Here is a 20566-nt window from a genome sequence, read left to right on the forward strand (position 1 = left end):
TCAAGAATAACAAAATGCACAGAAAAGCTCAAATAATGCTGCAGGGCGAGAGGCTAATTGCAGCTAATTGTACATGAACATGTACAGAGTGGTGTACGTAGGGGCTGAATGGGACTGGCTCTTTTAGGAATGATTTTGTCTTCGCTTGTTTTCAGCCCAAGCCGCACGCTCCCCAGGAGTGCTTCCAGCTTTGAGGGCCGGAGTGTGCCTGCAACCCCAGTGCTGGCAAGAAGCGCTTGCACAGGCGGCCACCAGTTCAGGTAGGCAAAATGCTGGGTTTCCACCCCCAGGGGCTGGAGGCAGAGTGGGGTGGGGGTGTGTGTGGAATTTGTGAGAAGTGTAGCTGATTATAATCAGTGCTTTTTTCGGGGGGGGCGCAAGGATACGCATACCCCTAAACATTTTGTGAATTTAAGTTTGGCCTCACCGAGGGGCAGTATTTCAACATGAGTAGGAAAATGAGAGTACCCCTAAACATTTTTTAGAAAGAAAAAAAAGCACTGATCATAATTATTATTATAAGATAAGAAAGTCACATTTTTATAGATGTTTTTATAATTATAGACCCTACTACATTCTAACAGTCACCAAATTGACATCTAAATCATTCTACGTTAAAATAAACTTTAACCTCATGTGATACAGCTATAAATACATTCTAAAATGTTATGTTAAATATTGTTTTAAGTTTCTGTATTGTAAATTATTATAACTGCAGCACTGAAAAGGCTTTAAATAATTCTAGTTGATGTTCTCGTTTCAGATATTTAATAAAGGGGGATCTTTCTCTACCTTTATGTTTGCCTTAAACAGACCGCTTCTGTTAATTTAGTCATAGTGGCAACAAATTTTATCAAGCCGTTCTTGTTGTGTTGGAACTATTGGAGTATGCCATTTCAATATTTTGGCAGCTGTTAACAAAGCCCCATCTAAATTAGAATGTTCTGATCTGACATCTTCCTTTAAGATACCCTAGAAGAATTATCAGAGAGTATGCGATACACCTGTTTCCCCCCAAATAATTATTGCATGACTGCCAAACCCGTGACTTTCTCCTCACATCTGCAACAGGTTCCACAAACATCTGGAATGGCTTCTCTTGACACCTCTCTCTCTTTCTCTGTCTCAGGTCCGAGGCCCCAGCTCTACACCCCCGGCAATGGTCAGGCAGCCACGACTCCCAGCTCGGACCCCCTAGCCGCGACACCAGCGCTGACCGGGCCTCCCTCTTCGCCGCTCGGACCCGTCGCAGCAACAGCTCAGAAGCCCTGATTGAGCGGGCCCCTTCGGATGACCCCCTGTTCCCCGCTGCGCCCCCTTTTAAAAGTGCAGAGGCCCTGACCCCTTCCATCTCTGGCCGCAACCCTCGGCCCCCTTACAACGACCTCCTTCTGGACTACTACCTGGAACGCAGGTGCTGGGGCGGCGGCGACCACCTTTCACGCCGGGACGGGCCCCCCCAGCTGGAGTGGGGGGCCTTTCCCGAGAGCCCGCTGCAGCGCCGAGCCCGCCCGGCTGCCCGCACCAAATCCTGCGGCCCGCTGTTGCCCCCCCAGTCCCGGGAGGTCGGTTACGGGCCCCCGCTGCCCCCTCAGCGCAACTTCCACAAAGCCCTGGCCCTGGAGGGACTCCGGGACTGGTACCTGCGCAACGCCGGAGTCAGCCAGCGGGGGGCGCTGGAGAGACGGGGACCCTCGCACCCCAGCCATCAGCCGCTCCGCGGCTACTACGAGCCAGCTGCTGCCAACCCCGAGACGGGCTACTATGGGGCGCCAGGGGGGCTGCCCCACTCAGTGAGCTATGCCGGGCAGCCGCTATATGGCAGGTATGGGGCACGACTGCACTATTTGCCCCGGTAACTGCATCCGCCCCGTTCATCCTGCTTGCCTTACGCCACACCCCCTAACACCAATTCCGCAGAGTCTGTCTGTCATTCTTTCTGCTCTCTCTTTTTTTTCGGGCACTTCCACCATGCTGCACTTCTCCCCAGCTGCTTGGGAATTCTTGTGCTGTGTTTTCTGTTGTTGTTTCTCCCCACCCACTAAAAGTGCATTACTGGGGGGGGGTTTGGGGGGTGGAGGAGCACCCTTTTGTTGCTGCCTCTTGGTCCATTTCTGGAGGATTTTGAGCGGCCAGGGGGCTGGAGTTTGGGGTGGACTGTCATGGGATGAAAGGAAGATATCTATACTTCTTGCTGTGTTCCTCCTTGCCTAATTCTTTTTTTCTTCTTCTTTTTCTCTCTCTCCCTCCCTTCCGCCTTTTGATGCCCTGCTATGCCCTCTCAAGACCCTTTGGGGAACTGCTTTACATGGATGACTCTGCTGGCCTCTACAGCTTGGACTCCACAGAGCAGCCACCCCCGGGGACATTGGTCTGACCCCCCTGCTTTTTTCCCCCAAGGGGAAATTGAGCTTGGTCTCTTTTTCTTTTCTTCGCTGGTGCCTCGTGTGTGCGTGTGTTACACCATGTTGGGGGGGCGGGAATTCCCTGCTGGCAGGGTTTATATACTATATCTATATATCTGTGTGTGTATGTGTGTGTGTGAGAGAGAGAGAAATTGAGAGTGTGAAGGGGGGTTGTTGCATGTCACACTGGACACACAACTGGGGGGAGACCAGGGATGTCTCTCCAGTTCTTCCTACACATTATTAAACTTTTCCGATTTGAGATTTTTTTTGGGGGGGGGATATGTATTTACTGTACCCCACTGCCACTCACTCCCCTCCCCAAGGGTTTACTGCTGCAGGTTGCATCCTCTTGTGTTCTCTCGGGAGTGGTGCAACATTTCCGCCCTGGTGCTGTGGGTCAGGGTGTGGCGTTTCCAACCCGAGACCCTGGAATGTATCGTGGAGGGGTGTGCAGATGTTTCTTGTGGGCAAAAGGCTGCATAGCGCAGACTGTGGAATTTCAGTTCTCTTTAAAAATGTCCGGAAAAGGGGGAAATAATCTACACCCACCCCCCACACCACATGAGCAATTTCTGTTCACCCCCCTGCCCACTTCTGACAAGGGGTGTTTTGGGGGAGACTTCTGCAGAAAAGGGACTTCAGGTAAGGGAAATGCAAGCTCCTTTTTTAAAAAAGAAAACTCTAGCTGCTTCCTGGCAGGTGAAACTGGGGTGGGTGCTATAGAATGAGAGTTCTTGCTTTCAGTTCATCTCAAATCGAAGGTGAGGAACATGTCTCTCTCCACCCCCCACCCCCCGTCATTGTCCAGAGGTGGTTGCATAACAGTGCCCATCACCCATGGCTTTGCTGCCTGGGACTTAAGGGAGTAGGGAACCCAACAAGACCTTTGAGAGCCACAGGCTTAGTGCCCCATAATAATTTAAAAAATTATGTAGAAAGTGGGGTGGTGTCAGAAGCTACCGGCTGAAACGGCTGCCCGTTATGGTGGCTGTGGGAACCGCGGGGGTTACAGCTGCGAGTGCGAAATTTGACTCGGTCCGCGGGCGAGTGTGGCTCCCACGGGAAAACAGGCAGGCAGACTTTTCACATGTGGGAAGATCTCTGTAAACATGGGCGTTTGCCACACAGCAGCCCCAATGCGCAGTGCTGCCTGTCCCATGTCTAAAAAGCACAGGCACAGAGACCCCTTCGCGAACCCCATTCAACCATGCCACACACCCCCCGCAATGTTACGAAGGAAAAAAAACACCCTTGCTTTCATTTAAAAGCTTTTTTAAAAATGTGATGGTTTTTCCTCTTCACAGCTGCACAACAAGTGGTCACGTTGTTTAATAATCTCTGTTTTTGCCCATTGAATCCAGATCATATTTGGGGACAGGGGCGGCGTAAGGGAGGGGGTGGGGTGAAGGAGGGAGAAAGGAGGGCTCTTCTCCCCACCCCCACCCCTCTCGCCACTTCCCTCTGTGACGGACCAAGGTTCACAGCAGCAGAGTCACTTGTCTTGCGTGTCTTTTTCATATTCACTGCTGTACAGATTGTATATTGGGGGCCTGAATGTAAAACTGAGCACTGTGCATATGAAATGAGAAAGGGTTTCTATAATAAAGATTGTAAAGGCGGGCGAGGCTGTGTTGTGTGGTGGCTTCAGGTACCGAGTCGAAGTGTCTTGTGTTCTTGGTGCAAACAGCATGCCCCGGGAGGCGAGAGCAGAGATGGGAATCCAGTCCTGGCCCTCTGGATTCTGTTTTGCTCTGCATTAATCGGGATTGGCTACTCTTTCCTGGTTCTATACATGAAGTCACTAAGAGAGCAATCAGAATTTCCCCCCTGTGCGCCAAGAGGCAAAGGGAGGCATCCACCTTGACTGGGAACAGGCTTAAGAGGAGCAACTAGCCCCCAGTGACTTGACCAATGTAAGAATTTTGAAAGTTTTTAGTTCGTAGGTATCATACCCCTCAATATCCCTTTTTTTTTTTTTAATGTAATACCAACTACAGTGGTGCCCCGCAAGACGAATGCCTCGCAAGACGGAAAACCCGCTAGACGAAAGGGTTTTCCGTTTTTGAGCTGCTTCGCAAGACGAATTTCCCTATGGGCTTGCTTCGCAAGACAAAAACGTCTTGCGAGTGTTCCGATTTTTCCCCGTCCCCCCCCCTTTTCTAAGCCGCTAATAGCCTTTTAGCCGCTAAGCCTTTAATAGCCGCTAAGCCGCTAATAGAGTTGCTTCGCAAGACGAAAAAAAGCTAGACGAAGAGACTCACGGAACGGATTATTTTTGTCTTGCGAGGCACCACTGTATTTATTGTATTAAAAAGACATTTCACACATTAAGTCAAATGCATTCCAATGGAAATACAATCTAGTTTCTCAGGAGACCAAAAGAAAAGAAAAAAGTATCCACTGACTGCCAAGCTATGGAGCTATATCCAGGGTCTGTCTATTGTTTATCTGCAGATAGCATTGGTGTGTCTGAGGCATCTTCTGCTTCTGAAAGCTTCTCATCATTTTCCAGTGTTTGCTGAAGTTCATGGACGGTGCTCAGAAGTACATGGAACTGCTTTCGCCTCGACTCCAGTTTGTCTTCTACATTTTCTTTGATATGGGAGAGATGCTGAAGTTCTTTTCCCAGAGCTTCTAACTGCTTGAGTGTTTCATGCCTATCCGGATGATTTGTACTTAAGCCAAAGCATCATATTCTTGGCAATTTTTTCGTATTCTTTTTGCCTGAAGAATCTGCTTTTTGCACTCTGCAATTTTCTCATGTGCTGCAGCTATTTCTGTATCACTGTAGATTTTTTCGTAGTTCTCCGTTTCTCTGAGGTTCATGTCATATACAAGCAAGGTTTTCCCCATTGAAAATTCACATTGTGACAGAGTCCTCAGCAAGCATTGATACTGGGTGTAGCCGCCTTCATGGGATCCGGAGTTGCACTTGATGAAACTCTTCACCAACAAATTTGTCTGTCATCGCCAGCACCATCTCCATCAATCAATAGTCGTTTGCAAATAACTTCATCATCGGTGATGGCGCCCATGGCGGCGAGCAAGCGAGCCAATATCCCATTTTCTTTGAGCCATGCTCTCGTGTGAGATTGTGGTTTCCTCTGGGACATGTTGTGGGGTATAAGATGTATCCACACACACACACACACACACACACAGTGGACTGTGTGATTAGTTTACCCTCCCTGCCACACACACTTATCTTGTTCTTGATGTCCTCAAAAGTAGGTTGGTTGCGGCACCAACACCAAAAGTATTCTCTAGTCTGTAAATCCTTCGCTTGTAATTGCTACGCGTGGTGAAAACTCCGTAATTACTCAGTGGGCAGAGGAAAAACTGCGCCAAAATTGCCGCACACACTTCCAGCCCTTCCTCAACACATTGCAAGGGGGCCCTGCAACAAAATGTTGTAGTGTGCTCTCACTTCTTGGCAAGAGCGCTCCCATTTCAGCAATGGGCCATTCTACTAGTGGAATGACCATAGCCAGAACGATAGCTAGGTGATCTTGCGCCCCTGACAGAACCATCCAGATCGCAACTCCTAGCCATGGACAAATTAGGTCTTTTTACCGCCTCTCCTCCAAACCCCACCCCCTCCACCCATTCAATTCACCCTTTATTCAAAACCTTTTCTTAAGAGGCAATAATTGATATTTTTGTTTGCAGACATATTTATGGACATATTTTAAAGCCGATTTTGCTCCCCCTCCTCACCTGCACCCTTGGCGGGGGGCCACCAAGATACAGTCCTGACCATAGCTCAGTGGTGGTACAACTGTTTTGCATGCAGAAGGCTGCCGATTTTGATCCCCAGCATCTCCAGGTAGGGCTGCAAATCACTCCTGGTCTCAAATCTTAGAGAGCTGTGACCAGGCAGTGTAGACAATGGGAGACTACATGAGCCAAGACTCGCTCTTGTACAAGGCTGGTCCCAATGTTCCTTAGGGCTTTCTCATCCACCTGGCAAGCTTTTCTGTATTAATTTTTCAGCTGATTAAACATTCCGCATGCTCGTTGCACTTTTTTTTGTTGGGATTACCTCCTCAAGGTTTTCCTCTCTTTTTCTGCGTTTCAGCAAACCTCAGAGTTTGCCGATTCCTCCCTCCTGGGCCCACATTTTGTGTCCGATCTTTGGCAGCACTCACCATCCAATATCACTATTGGAGCAAACTGCTGTTGATTGAGATGCGAAAACAACTGTTTTAAGTAAAGCAACTCACTAATTCAAGTGTATATCCAAAATAGTGTCGTGGTAAGCACCGTCCCTTTATTTTCAAGAGTATGCAGAAATGTAAAAAAAACTAGACAGAATAGGTTGCAGTATATAGCTGCTTGTTTTAAAAAATGCAAATATAACTCACACTTCTTTTTTCATGGCTGCATCCTGTCTGAACATGTGCACTGGATGAACTCTAGCAAACCCAAGCGCTGGGTGAAATTGAGTGAATGGGCTGGATCTAGAGTTTCTCCTCTGCCAACAGAAGGACTCCCTTGTTTGTGGAGGGGCCTGGGGTCCATGGAGCCGCCTCGCTTGAGAAAGGGATCAGGACAGAATTTCAGCCGATTCCTCCCCACCAGCACTGCCTCCCATGCTGTTTCTCATAAGCATTCTGAAGCAACTTTTTAGGCGGCTGCAGTGATTAGGAGGAATTGCCACTCCCTCCAGTAGAAGCAAAACGCCACTGCACACAAACCAATTCCTTTCTCTTTCTTCTTGTTTTGTGCATCAAGTTCCATGTGTGGATCAGTTTCCAAAGCCGTCAATTTGCAATAGCAAATCTGCATTTAAATACCATATCGAATTCTAGGAAGAGCCAGAGTAATAACAATTTAAACTTGACTGAATTAGTTTAATAATAATAATATTAATTTATTATTTGTACCCCGGCCATCTGACTGGGTTTTCCCAGCCACTCTGGGCGGCTTCCAACAAAGATTAAAAATACATTAAAATGTCACACATTAAAAACTTCCCTAAACAGGGCTGCTTTCAGATGTCTTCTGAATGTGAGGTAGTTGTTTATCTCTTTGACGTCTGATGGGAGGGCGTTCCACAGGGCAGGCGCCAAGAAGGCCCTCTGCCTGGTTCCCTGTAACCTCGCTTCTCGCAGTGAGGGAACCGCCAGAAGGCCCTCGGAGCTGGGCCTCAGTGTCCGGGCAGAACAATGGGGGTGGAGACGCTCCTTCAGGTATACAGGACCGAGGCCATTTAGGGCTTTCAAGGTCAGCACCAACACTTTGAATTGTGCTCGGAAACGTACTGGGAGCCAATGTAGGACTTTCAGGACCAGTGTTATGCGGTCTCAGCGGCCGCTCCCAGTCACCAGTCTAGCTGCCACATTCTGGATTAGTTGTAGTTTCCGGGTCACCTTCAAAGGTAGCCCCACTTAGAGCACATTGCACTAGTCCAAGCAAGAGATAACCAGAGCATGCACCACTCTGGCGAGACAGTCTGCGGGCAGGTAGGGTCTCAGCCTGTGTACCAGATGGAGCTGGTAAACAGCTGCCCTGGATACAGAATTAACCTGCACCTCTATGGACAGCTGTGAGTCCAAAATGACTCCCAGGCTACATACCTGGTCCTGCAGGGACACAGTTACCCCATTCAAGACCAGAGAGTCCTCCACACCAGCCCGCCCTGTCCCCCCAAGAACAGTACAGTGGTACCTCGGGTTAAGTACTTAATTCGTTCTGGAGGTCCATTCTTAACCTGAAACTGTTCTTAACCTGAAGCACCACTTTAGCTAATGGGGCCTCCTGCTGCCGCCGCACCGCCAGAGCACGATTTCTGTTCTCATCCTGAAGCAAAGTTCTTAACCCGAGGTACTATTTCTGGGTTAGCGGAGTCTGTAACCTGAAGCGTATGTAACCTGAGGTACCACTGTACTTCTGTTTTATCAGGATTCAACCTCAATCCATTAGCTGCCATCCATCCTCCAACCGCCTCCAGGCACTCACACAGGACCTTCACTGGTTCTGATTTGAAAGAGAGGTAGAGCTGGGTATCATCTGCATATTGATGGACACCCGGACCAAATCCCCTGATGATTTCTCCCAGCGGCTTCATGTAGATGTTAAAAAGAGAATAATAATAATAATTCTTTTAAATTGTATTTTAATCAACTTGTTTTTTTATTATTGGTTGTTAGCCGCCCTGAGCCCAGTCTTGGCTGGGGAGGGCGGGGTATAAATAAAAAATATATATTATTATTATTATTAAAAAGCAGCAGTTATGAGCACTTCACAATGCCCACAACTAGCCCTACAGTGGTACCTCAGGTTACAAACTTAATTCGTTCCGGAGCTCCATTTTTAACCCGAGGCACGCTTTTGCTAATGGGGCCTCCCGCTGCCGCCACACAATTTCCATTCTCAACCTGGGGCAAAGTTTGCAAACCGGAGCAACTACTTCCATGTTAGCGGAGTTTGTAGCCCAAAGCGTTTGTAATTCGAGGTACCACTGTATTTTGTTGGAAGTCCTAGAGATGTTGATAAGTATGCTTAAGGTAGCAACTGCCTTAAGCTTTAGAAAAGTCCGTTTTGCTTCCTCAGTTGATGGCTGGGCTGCATCAAAGGCATCTGCGACAGACCTTTCATATCTCCTCAAGCACTGTGATGTTAAATTGGGTTCCCACTCATACAGGCATTTAGCCATCAAGGCTGAGAGATGCATCCTGACCCAACTTCTACTGCAGTGTTCCTAAAGTGTGCTCCAACTGGGAGAAAATTAACCTTTTCACAAATTGCAGTTCCTCAGAAAATACTGCAGGGAAGTTTGTAATTATAATATAGGAAAACAGCTCTTAGTTGTGGTTATCAAATGCTGTATCCCATTAACTCAAGGATGCAGGGCCACAAATGAGAGACTGCATGCTTTGGACAGGAGGCCCCTAATGAAATAATTGGCAGGACCCGAAGAAACTGCAGGGTTGACACAAACTCCCTGCAGACCTGGGAGAGCTGCTGACTGAATTTCATCAGATGGGACGCAGTTTCCGATTTGTCTACTTTTGTTTTTAAGCCCACATTGTCATTCATAGTCAACCTGTGACAACTTGTTGGTTAGTGCCATGTGTTTTCTTCTCCTCTGTAAAACAAATTTGAGGAGTGGGGTGGGGTTTAGTGTTGGAAAGCAGGTCCTGAAAATACTGTTCGCTGCCTGGGGTATAAAAAGGTGAATGAAGAAAGCCTCTGCTGTTAAGTTCAAAATGACTTTTAAAGCTCTAAACGGCTTTGGCCCTGTATACCCGAAGGAGCATCTCCACCCCCATCATTCAGCCCAGACAGGGAGATTCAGCACCGAGTGCCTTCTGGCGGTTCCCTCACTATGAGAAGTGAAGTTACAGGGAACCAGGCACAGGGCCTTCTCGGTAGTGGCACCCACACTATGGAATACACTTCCATCAGATGTCAAGGAAATAAACAACCATCTGACTTTCCTAAGACATCTGAAGTCAGCCCCGTATAGGGAAGTTTTTAATGTCTGAGATTTTTAATATTTTGTGGGAAGCTGCCCAAAGTGGCTGGGGCAGCATATAAATATTATTATTATTATTCTACTCAGTCCAACTGACCTCATCTTTAGCAAGCTGGCCCAAGAAATAGGAAGAATGGGTACCCAACCACACTCCCAGGAAGGAGGGTACAAGACTGACTTCACCATTAGGCAGGGTGAGGTGAGCAGGTTTTGGGTGAAAGCAACTTGTTATGGAATTACGTTGTGGGATTTTCTGACTCTGGGTGCCAAAATAACTTGGCTGGCACTGGGAGCTATGCGGCTGGACTCGGGGGGGGGGGGGGGCATTTGCTAATCTGCCATGGGCAGCAAAACATCTTGGACCAGTTCTGAACACAAGAAGAACCCCGAGGGATCAGGCCAAGAGCTGACCCTGACCTCAAGAGTGGCCAACTTCTGGAATCCTACAGGTTCCCCAGCTGTGACGTAAGAGAAGGCCTTTGAGCACTGGCAAGTGTTGTAGAAATACTTAGTTGGCACTGCTGCCGAGCACACAGATGGCTGAAACCAAAGCACAACCTATGGAGAGAGCCAAGAAAGGACTCCTTCAGCTATGGATTCCTGGTCTTATACATACAGGACTGGATTCAGTGAAACAGATGCACTAGCAAGAACCAGCACAAAGAGTTCTGCTAGCATAACAGGCCTTGTCCTCCCAAATTGGTTCAGGGGACTGTTAGAGAACCCCTAGAAGAACGGGCAGGGGGAGGAGAGGGAAGATTGTCCCATCCAGCAAGCAGAAATGTTTGCTGTCACAGAGCGATCAAATTAGCACACAGTTTAATCGAGGGGCACATTGGCAGAAGGGTCATGAATCGGGCGAGAGAGATTGAAGGAATCCACTGCTGGGCGTAGGGCTTCTGAAAGGCAAGCGAGAGTAAAAGGAGGCACGATTCATGGAGGTTGCAATGGTTGCGCTTGCTTTTTCCTTCCTCATACACACAAAATTGAGGGGTACAGAGGCGGCCACCTCCCCTTCACACACACACACACACACACACACACACACACACACAGAGAGAGAGAGAGAGAGACTTAGTGATTAAGTCATTTTGTCAATCAATAACATTTTTTTAGCAAAAAAAAGTGCCATACAGAGGGTTTTGAAACTGATTTCCTCCCATTACCCAATAAATGCAAACGGCATACAGAAGAACTGGAGAGGTACAATATCTGAACCCCTTGGACAGTTGTTATTTTTGGCAATGCTTGTAGAATCTCCAAGCTCCTTCATTTTATTAAAACACCCTACCCTCCAGCTACATCTCTTAAAGACACACTATACCAGGGTTTGGTCCATTCTCTGAAGTTTTGAATACTGTAAGGACTCCGCAAAAGACAAGGAGTCAAACTCTGCCTGACTGGTCTCTGGAAATGGCTAGACAAGCCTCTTCTGCTCCTCTTAAGAACCTCTCGCCCTTTGCCTGGGCTGGGGGTTCCCTCCGCGGAGCGGAATGTATAGGTTGCTACACAGCTTCTGAACTTCGGAGTGTCCTTTCCACACAATGCATAAGATAAGGGAAGCCCACAGGGTTAATGAATTACTAGCCCAATGGCCAGAGACATGTGAGCTGTAGTTCCATTTCTGACTTAGCTAGAGCTTCTTCAAAATTACTTTCCCCCTTTCCTCCATCCAATCCGAACTCTTGCCTAATCTCCCTTTTCTGAAAACAAGAGGCCAGGTGTTCTACAGAAGACCACCTCCGCCATTATAGGCTAAGGCAAGCAGCTTTCTGCTGGCCCCACCTCCCTCTAGCTGCAACGTGGGGATCAAATACTGAGCTGCACAACATGGCTGTTGAAAGGATTACATGCTGTAGGTGGAGCACTTGGAAGTGTTTGGAGCTGCTATAGAAATGCTAAGTAATGCTATACTAGTAAATACTAAAGTTTGCCCGTGCTTGGAATAATTAGAACGAAGCTCCCTTTTAATTGGTTGGCTGGCTACTGTTTTTTGCTCTAGGATCAAGTCCTGATCCTTGGGTCGTTTGTTTTTTTAAATGTGTCTAGGCATACTACAGTCTAACATTTTACACCAGTTGTTGTTTTTTTATAAAAAAGATAATACAGCCTTGCCTTCCATAAATCTTATTTTCAGCTTCTTCTCCCTTTCTCATGCACTGGAACCCTTTTAAACTTAAACAGGTAAAGAGTCCCAGTACTTAATACTGAACGGCCAGTAAGAAATACTACCTTGATTTCCGCTCTATTTGCTGTTCCCCTTCTACTCTGCTATCAAGCCTCATTCAATGGGGACAGGGAGTCCCAATGGCCATCTGCTCTGCTCCACAGGAAACAGGCCGCCTTTTGCATGAGCTCATAGCTGGGCCGCTAGGTTGGGTTAAGTGAACAGATAGCACACAGGCTAGGGATCAGAGAGGGGGAAAGTGAACAGTCAATGGAAGGAAGGTAGCATATTTCCAAAGGGAAAAGGGAGAATTAAAAGGGAATCGTCTAGGATCCGGCTTCCTGTTCCTGTCCTAGGGCTTCCAGGAGCAGACCCATGGGAGTGCGCTTGAGTCCGATGCTCTCTATCTTGTTCTCAATCTTGTTTTTGAGGTTCCGAAGACGCAGGGAGGCATGGATGAGGGTCACTGCAGTGGAGAAAGGGTTGGGGGAGGCAGAAGGGTGAAATAAATAAATAAAGGTCTTACGTATATAATAAAGGTTCATAAATGTACCAGGCAAACACGTACATAGATATATAGGCCACATGTCTGAAGGATGTGTGGGTCCAGAATTGGCCTTCACAGTTACTTACGGACTCATTGTTAAAACCGTGTTTATGGAAGACAATCTTACTCGGCTACGAGGGATCGCCAAAGAAGAAAGTAAGTTCATTCATCCAGGGCAAAAAGGGCAAGGCTGGAGTAGCCCTTTCCTCTCTACCACAAGCTTTCCTGGGAGCTGTAGGGAGATTTTCCATCATTCAACTCAATGAGCGTGAGAAGGAGAAAGACAGGCAAACACAGCCTGGGCTGTCGGTAAAGGTAAAGGGACCCCTGACCATTGGGTCCAGTCATGACCGACTCTGGGGTTGCGGCGCTCATCTCGCTTTATTGGCCGAGGTAACCCACAGCGCCACCCGCATCCCTGGGCTGTTGGTACCCTTGCCTAATAAAAAATACTGTAAAATAAAATGCTGAAACCAAAATAAACTAGGTGAAAAGAGCAAATTTGCATGATTTCTCTTAAATTGGATGGCTCTTTCTGCATTTTTAATTATAAAGGAAGGAGCCATGCAGATCACAGAAGCCCCACGACTGGCTCCTACTCATCAAAAGATTTCAGCTGTTGCGCCAAACACTTCTGAGCTTAACTTCTCAACCACCAGCACTAGAACCTTACTTTTTTAAAAAAGTGAAAGCTGAGAGACTCTGGACTTAATACAACATGATGTAGGTTTTCTGGGCTCCAGCAGCATTGCAGCATGCGCTGAGCCCTAACTGGATCATGGAAACACCGCAGGGGAGAACTGATATAGGACATTTTGTCTTACACACATATTACAGAAGGAAGTGTCTGAGCATCAACCTAGACTTGGTCTTTGTAGAACTAACAAAAGTCAGACTGGAACACAGATTAACCCCAGCCTTCAATCAACCATTACAGCTGTTCAATGAACAAATTTAATAGCCATGCAGTAATGCAACTTGTTTTGATGTTCAGGCAACTTACCCAGTTGCATGTAGGAAGGTTTGTCTTCAATCTACCTACGTGGAGATTTGTGCAGAATGTGGGGTCCAGCACATTTGGGAGGTAGACCCCTGAGCACCGGGGCTTTTTGCAGAGGCTGTGTGTTTTCAGATTCATCTGAACCTCTATGAGTACTAGAGGTTTTTTTTATTTTAAGAGAAAGCTAAGATATTGTGGTTTCCTACATACCCACATTCAATCCCACAGATTGAGGTATGTATGAATACTTTTAAGGATTGTATGAAATGTATGTTTGTATATTCGTAACATGTATGTATTAATGTTGAATTGTTTTAATAATAATAAATTATTCAAAAAATAAATAAATACTGTGGTTTCCATGCCAGAATAGATTCTACTCAGGAATGGTCAGAGAATGCAAATTGTTCTGCTTATTGCACTACTGAATTATTCTATATTGAAGCTAAAGTTCCATGCAAACATTAACAGCGCACTAGATTTGCAAGATCTCAGCAACGAGACACAACAATCACATTAACCTGGATGCACCCCTGCCATGTCTACCCCATTTCCCTTTGGGGACTTACACGTTATGGGCAGAGCGATGAAAAACAAGAAGGTGGCAGAGCCATCGAGAAGAGACACCAGAAAGTACGCCGAGCCGAGGATGCTAAGCAGGCAGGTGCCGGGGTAATTCCGCCGGAAGCGTCGCACGGGAGCCTTGTTTTCAGCCGCCCAGATGAAGCCCACAAAGATCAGCGTCACGAGAGCAGCGCTCAGCAGAGTCAACAAGGGGCGAAAGTACCTGCAAGGAAATGGGCAAGGTGGGAACTAGGAATGCAATGTCAATTCCATTCAGGGGTGCCCACTTGAATAAAATATTGTGGGGACCCAGGTCAGCCCCACCTCGCACCACCGATCACATGATACAGTGCACAAACTCCATCTGAATGGCAATGCCCATCAACTTGGGGGCGGGGCAGCCTGCTCAAATATTTTATTGTGGGGGCCGAAGCCGCCACAGGCCTCTAGGAGTTGGCTCCTATGATTCCATTTAAAGACAATACAGTGGACGCTCAGGTTGTGAACGTGATCTGTGCAGGATGCAAGTCCGCAACCTGTAGTGTCCGCAACCCGCAGCCGTGCTTCTGTGCACGCACAGGTTGCAATTTGGCACTTCTGCATATGCTCAAAATGTTATTTAGCACTTCTGTGCATGCGCGACCGCCGAAACCCAGAAGTAACCAGTGTGACGCGGCAGCTAAAAAAGCCAAATGCAATTCTGGGCCTCATCAATAGGAGTATAGCATCTAGATCAAGGGAAGTAATAGTGCCACTGTATTCTGCTCTGGTCAGACCTCACCTGGAGTACTGTGTCCAGTTCTGGGCACCACAGTTCAAGAAGGACACTGACAAACTGGAACGTGTCCAGAGGAGGGCAACCAAAATGGTCAAAGGCCTGGAAACGATGCCTTATGAGGAACGGTTAAGGGAGCTGGGCATGTTTAGCCTGGAGAAGAGGAGGTTAAGGGGTGATATGATAGCCATGTTCAAATATATAAAAGGATGTCACATAGAGGAGGGAGAAAGGTTGTTTTCTGCTGCTCCAGAGAAGCGGACACGGAGCAATGGATCCAAACTACAAGAAAGAAGATTCCACCTAAACATTAGGAAGAACTTCCTGACAGTAAGAGCTGTTTGACAGTGGAATTTGCTGCCAAGGAGTGTGGTGGAGTCTCCTTCTTTGGAGGTCTTTAAGCAGAGGCTTGACAACCATATGTCAGGAGTGCTCTGATGGTGTTTCCTGCTTGGCAGGGGGTTGGACTCGATGGCCCTTGTGGTCTCTTCCAACTCTATGATTCTATGATTCTATGATTCTAACCTGTTCCGGTACTTCTGGGTTTCGGCGGTCCGTAACCCAAAAAAACACAACCTGAAGTGTCTGTAACCTGAGGTATGACTGTATATCCTGTTAGCATGAGGTGGTCTTGTGGGCTGGTCCTTACTTTTAACACCCATTTTAAGTAGCGGCCTTTATTATTTGGCCAGAGAACTTGTAATGGGGTGGGACTCTGAATGGTGGTAAAATGAGCAAGGGCTTTTCTTGCTCTCATCCCCACCCCCTATCACCCTGTGGAATATTCTCCCTAAAGAAGCTTGTCTGCCACTGACTTTAACATATTTCCGGCACCACGTCAATATTTTTCTTTTCTCCCAGACTCTTTCCTGATCACTGACTGTTCGTTTGTCATCTTCTGGTGATTGTGCTGATATTACTGGATGGTTGGAGAGTTTTAATTGCTGGGATTTAGTGTATGATCACTTATAATGGTTGTTTATTGCTGCTTATTTTTGTGGGATTTTGTATTTTGTTATGTGCACTACATTTTTTGCCGAAATTTGCCTTAAAACCCTTTTTGCACAGGATGATGAACAAATGCATAGAAGACATATCAATAAGCTTTGTTTACAATAGATCACCAGGAGTCCTGCTAAAAATAATGCAGATATCAGAGAACCTTGGCAGAAATGATTTTGCAACACTGATTCTGCTATTTCTCGCTCCTCTCAGGGCTAAATGGAACATTGCAGTTTCATTGCTGGTATATGTAGCTTTACAGTCGCATCTAATCTAGGGTTGCCATACGTCCAGAATTTCCTAGACATAGCCGGTGTTCAGTTCTTGTAAACAGATTTCCGGGTGGAAATTGCTGAAATGTCTGGGAAAATCCGGCTGTATGGCAGTCAATGTCGGTGGTGTAGATTTTAGCAAATTTCATTAAAAAATAGTTCCAAAACAAGTTCAACAACTTTGGGCAAAAAGGAGAAAAAAAAAAGGGGGGGGGGGAGCTCAACAACTTCTGTGTCCAGATTTTCACTTTTTGAAATATGGCAACCCTAATCTAATCTCTGTTCTGTCGGAGTGCCTGCCATTCACCTATCCTGCAAGGACATCCTTTCGGTCCTTGTAATAATCCATTCTGCATTTCACCATCCTGAACCATTTGGTATCACCCACAACCTCACCGTTCACTTGGAAGGGATGACCTAGATGAACATCAATCCTGGAAGAAAATTCTTCTTCTCAGAAGCCATGTTTCCAGGCCAATACCATTGTTATAACAATTTTAAGGACTCAAATATAGAATAATCATAAATGCGCACATATCTAAATATATGACCCATGTGTCTGAAATAGTATCAGAGAGCAATCCTGAAGCCATTTTGACTCTCCCAATGACCTCAGATATTCCTCTGCAGTAAGGGAGGCAAATGGGGAAAGCTTTCCCATTGTCTTTTTGCTTACAAATCCTGTCTTAAGGGCGTATTTGTTTGTGAATAGGGTGAGCCTGTGACCTGGATCCAGGAACTAAAGTCTTAACCATCAGAAAAAAATGGCCAGACTGCCCAGGTAATGCAATCAGTGACCATCATCAGGTATCCTGGCAAACAGAATTTCTGCTTCTGTGATGCATGTATGGTGGAGGGGTTTTTTTTTTTGGGGGGGGGGGGGAGGTGGGTCTTGGGCTACAGTGTGGCTACAGTGTGGGCAATTTCAAAAGTCTATACAGTGGTACCACAGGTTAAGTACTTAATTCATTCCGGAGGTCCGTTCTTAACCTGAAACTGTTCTTAACCTGAAGCACCACTTTAGCTAATGGGGCCTCCTGCAGCCGCCACGCCGCCGGAGCACGATTTCTGTTCTCATCCTGAAGCAAAGTTCTTAACCTGAGGTACTATTTCTGGGTTAGCGGAGTCTGTAACCTGAAGCGTATGTAACCTGAGGTACCACTGTGTAAGGGCTTGCGCACCATTGTTCCGGGTTCCCCTCCCTCCTGCGTGCGGTGAGTGGGGACCCTGTTGAAACAGTTCCTTGAATAAAGATCAGGCCGCTTAGCTTCTCAAAATACTCTGGGTGGCCTCTGTTGTTTTCTCCTACCGATAGGGAACCCACTTAAGGACTCTATATGGGCTCCGGAGTACCCCATAAGGGAAAGGGAGCAGTTTTTCGTAAAACACTATGTATGTCTACTGGGAAGTAAAAAGGTAAAGATAAAGGGACCCCTGACCATTAGGTCCAGTCAAGGACGACTCTGGGGTTGCGGCGCTCATCTCGCTTTATTAGCCGAGGTAGCCGGCGTACAGCTTCCATGTCATGTGGCCAGCATGCCTAAGCCGCTTCTGGCGAACCAGAGCAGCGCACGGAAATGCACCTTCCCACCGGAGCGGTACCTATTTATCTACTTGCACTTTGACATGCTTTAGAACTGCTACGTTGGCAGGAGCAGGGACGGAGCAACGGGAGATCACCCCGTTGCGGGGATTCAAACCACTGACCTTCTGATCGGCAAGTCCTAGGCTCAGTGGTTTAACCCACAGCGCCACCCGCATCCCTAGTGGGAAGTAAGTTCCAATAAATTCCACGAGACCTACTCTCATGTAACTGTGTATAGGAGAGGGAATAAAGGATTGGGGGTGGGGGAGCATGTTTGGAATCCTGAACAGCCCTCTCCCCCCCCCCAACAATTTGACTGCTAAGAAACACAGGATCTTAGGCTCTTGCACTGACAACAGCTTCCTGGGGTTGGACTAAATGTGACCCTCCCAATTCTACAATTCTATGAACGAGCTCTGGGCTCAGTTTAAGAGAAGTCCTACTGCCTGTATTACTGGGCCTGCTTGGCCACCCCTATGCGTTTAACCAGAGTCCCCTATACATGCAACCCTTTTCCCAGTCGTGGCCAAAAGCTTAAGCTTGCAATCTGTCATCTTACCGTTGCAGGCACCACAAGAGCAATAAAATGAAAGGAAGTGAGGAGGGGAGGTTAGGAAAGAGGCGATTCCACCTTGCACATCTCTTTCCCCCTCCGACCCATAGGGATTTCTTTAATAGAGAAGCAGCCTGCAGCCCTGCCCTGTCACGCTAGAATACAGTTCCCTTCATCTCCGGCCACGCTGGCTGTTCCTGATGGAGTCCAACAGCATCCAGCCGCGGGGACTCCTGCATCACCAATTTACAGCATCTGCAACCCGTGTAAGCCACTGGGCGTGGGTACACAAAGGAGAGCCAAACCCATGGGAGTGGGGGGGGGCAGGGAGGGGCAGCTATCCCCCCAATCAATAAAAATGCATAGCAAACTGAGGTTCTGCTCCAACAAAAGGACTGCTCCCCCCCACAACAAAAATCCCAGCTACGCCCATGGACAAAGCCAGAACATGCATTAAATCCAGTGCCGGGATTTACGTATAAGTTAAAACTATAGTTTAGGGCCCCACTCTCTTGGCCACCCCCCCCCCCAAAATATACTTCTTCTTAATTGTATTTTACTATTAATATAGTTCTTCTTAATTGTATTTCAGCTCAACAAATACATATTTTGTTATGTGCAAATGGCTTTAGGTCCATAAATTACCATATAGCGTACATATTCAGCACAAAAAACAGCGACAATTTGTTTTTAACAAAGAACAGCTGGACATATCAAGGGCCCCATTACCTGCAGTAGCTGAGGGCCTCATCAAACCGAAATCCGGCCCTCATAAAATACATATTTTGTTATGTGCAAATGGCTTTAGATACCTATTAGGTCCATAAATTACCATATAAAGGGTAAAGGGGACCCCTGACCATTAGGTCCAGTCATGACCGACTCTGGGGTTTTGGCACTCATCTCGCTTTAAAATTACCATATAAATCAACACCAAAAAAGGCACAATTTGTTGTTGACAAAGGACAGCCGAACATATCAAGGGCCCCACTGCCTCCAGCAGCTTAGGGCCTCATCCAACCTCAATCCGGCCCCCAACTCAAGGCATTTGGGGCTTCACCCCGGATTTAACCCGCTTCCACCCCGCTCCTCCTTTGACCACCCCCCACCCGTCTGGCCCCCGAGGATGCTGCGCGCATCTTTCGGGCGCGCGCCCCGGAGAGCGCAGGAGCGAGCGCAGCTTGCGCGGCCCCGGCGCCGGACTGACCCTCCGAGCAGCAGCCCCGCGCCCAGCACCAGCAGGTAGTTGCTCTGGTAGTACAGCAGGTTGTTGACGACGCGGTTGTGCCAGCGCTGCAGGTCTCGCACGTCCGGCGGAGACAGGCGGCTGGAGCCCAGCAAGAAATCCTCCAGCGCCCGCACCGGCGGCAGCCGCACCTCGGACATCTTCGCTGGCGGGCGGCGGGGACGGGACTACCAGCCCCAGGATGCTCCGCGGCGAGCACGGGCCTCGCCGCGGGGAGAGATGGGAATTGTAGTCCCGGGGGTGGGAACGGGGCTCGCATCCAGTGACGGGTTTACGTATAAGGTGAACAAGCTATAGCTGAGGGAACCTACTCTCTTGGGGCCCCCCCCAAAAAAAAATAAAGGGGGAAAAACACACCTGGATGTACATTTCCAAAATATAAGATAAAAAACAAATAAAATAAAAGCTACATACAGCAACAGTGGCAAATGGCTCGAGATACCTATTAGGTCCATAAATTACCATATAGTATATATTCAACGCAAAAAACAGGGACAATTTCTTGTGGACAAAGGACAGCTGGACATACAAAGGGCCCCGTTACCCTCAGTAGCTCAGGGCCTCATCAAACCTACATCCAGCCCTGCTCACATCGCTTGGCTTCCAGGCAGTTTGTCGTTTCGTAAGATTTGTAATACACAGCTTGGTTTTAAAAAGGAAAACACCAACCCCCCCCACAACCCCCCCTACCATCTTCAAAGCCAGTTTACAAAAAGATAAAACAATAAATAGGGTTGCCATACGTCCGGACATAGCCGGAACATGGTAGTCGAACATGGTAGTCAAAAACAGTGCCAAACACTTATGTGTCTGTGACAATCCGGACATATGGGGACCTAGGTTGGCAGTGGCTTTGGGGGCGATTTTCAAAAAAAAGAAAAAGGAAAAAAAAGGTCAACAAAGCTATGAAACTTAACTATAGCAACCCTACAATAACATCAAGAAAAACCCAACCATATTTTAAAAC

At 47.4% G+C, this 20566-nt stretch overlaps 3 protein-coding genes and 1 pseudogene across 15 annotated transcripts in view; 2 read left to right on the forward strand and 2 right to left on the reverse strand.

Annotated features, from left to right (window-relative positions):
• CCDC120 (coiled-coil domain containing 120) overlaps window positions 1-4027 on the forward strand; it is a 41831-nt gene extending 37804 nt beyond the window's left edge. For all 12 annotated transcript variants that reach the window (XM_083483053.1, XM_083483049.1, XM_083483052.1 and 9 more), the window contains exons 8-9: window positions 156-260; window positions 1130-4027. In XM_083483053.1, coding sequence (XP_083339179.1) covers window positions 156-260; window positions 1130-1859 — 835 coding nt within the window. In that variant the 3' untranslated portion in view covers window positions 1860-4027. The remainder of the gene's footprint in view (window positions 1-155; window positions 261-1129) is intronic.
• Window positions 1-15466, forward strand: part of LOC310696923 (uncharacterized protein) — a 164588-nt gene extending 149122 nt beyond the window's left edge. The window contains exon 2 of the mRNA XM_083483120.1: window positions 15260-15466. The gene's annotated coding sequence lies outside the window, so the exon portion shown is untranslated. The remainder of the gene's footprint in view (window positions 1-15259) is intronic.
• On the reverse strand, window positions 4720-5458 carry LOC310696983 (THO complex subunit 7 homolog; annotated as a pseudogene). The gene has a single exon. The product of its transcript is annotated as a THO complex subunit 7 homolog (transcript).
• Window positions 10978-19775, reverse strand: PRAF2 (PRA1 domain family member 2). The gene is made up of 3 exons (XM_083483244.1): window positions 19561-19775; window positions 14172-14389; window positions 10978-12521 (listed from the first exon to the last, which is right to left on the reverse strand). The coding sequence occupies exons 1-3, from the start codon at window positions 19737-19739 to the stop codon at window positions 12382-12384; spliced, it is 537 nt and encodes a 178-aa protein (XP_083339370.1). The 5' UTR covers window positions 19740-19775; the 3' UTR covers window positions 10978-12381.
• Window positions 19776-20566: the final 791 nt, after the last annotated feature.

Source organism: Podarcis liolepis (genome assembly GCF_965112155.1).
Source record: "Podarcis liolepis genome assembly, chromosome: 17".
Lineage (NCBI taxonomy): Eukaryota > Metazoa > Chordata > Lepidosauria > Squamata > Lacertidae > Podarcis > Podarcis liolepis.

Coding starts and splice junctions, on each gene's coding strand:
- PRAF2 (XM_083483244.1), bottom strand. CDS start 19,739: ATGTCCGAGGTGCGGCTGCCGCCGGTGCGGGCGCTGGAGGATTTCTTG. Junction 14,390..19,560: donor GCGGGGCTGCTGCTCGGAGG/GTCAGTCCGGCG, acceptor ATTTCCTTGCAG/GTACTTTCGCCCCTTGTTGA. Junction 12,522..14,171: donor CATCGCTCTGCCCATAACGT/GTAAGTCCCCAA, acceptor TCTCCACTGCAG/TGACCCTCATCCATGCCTCC.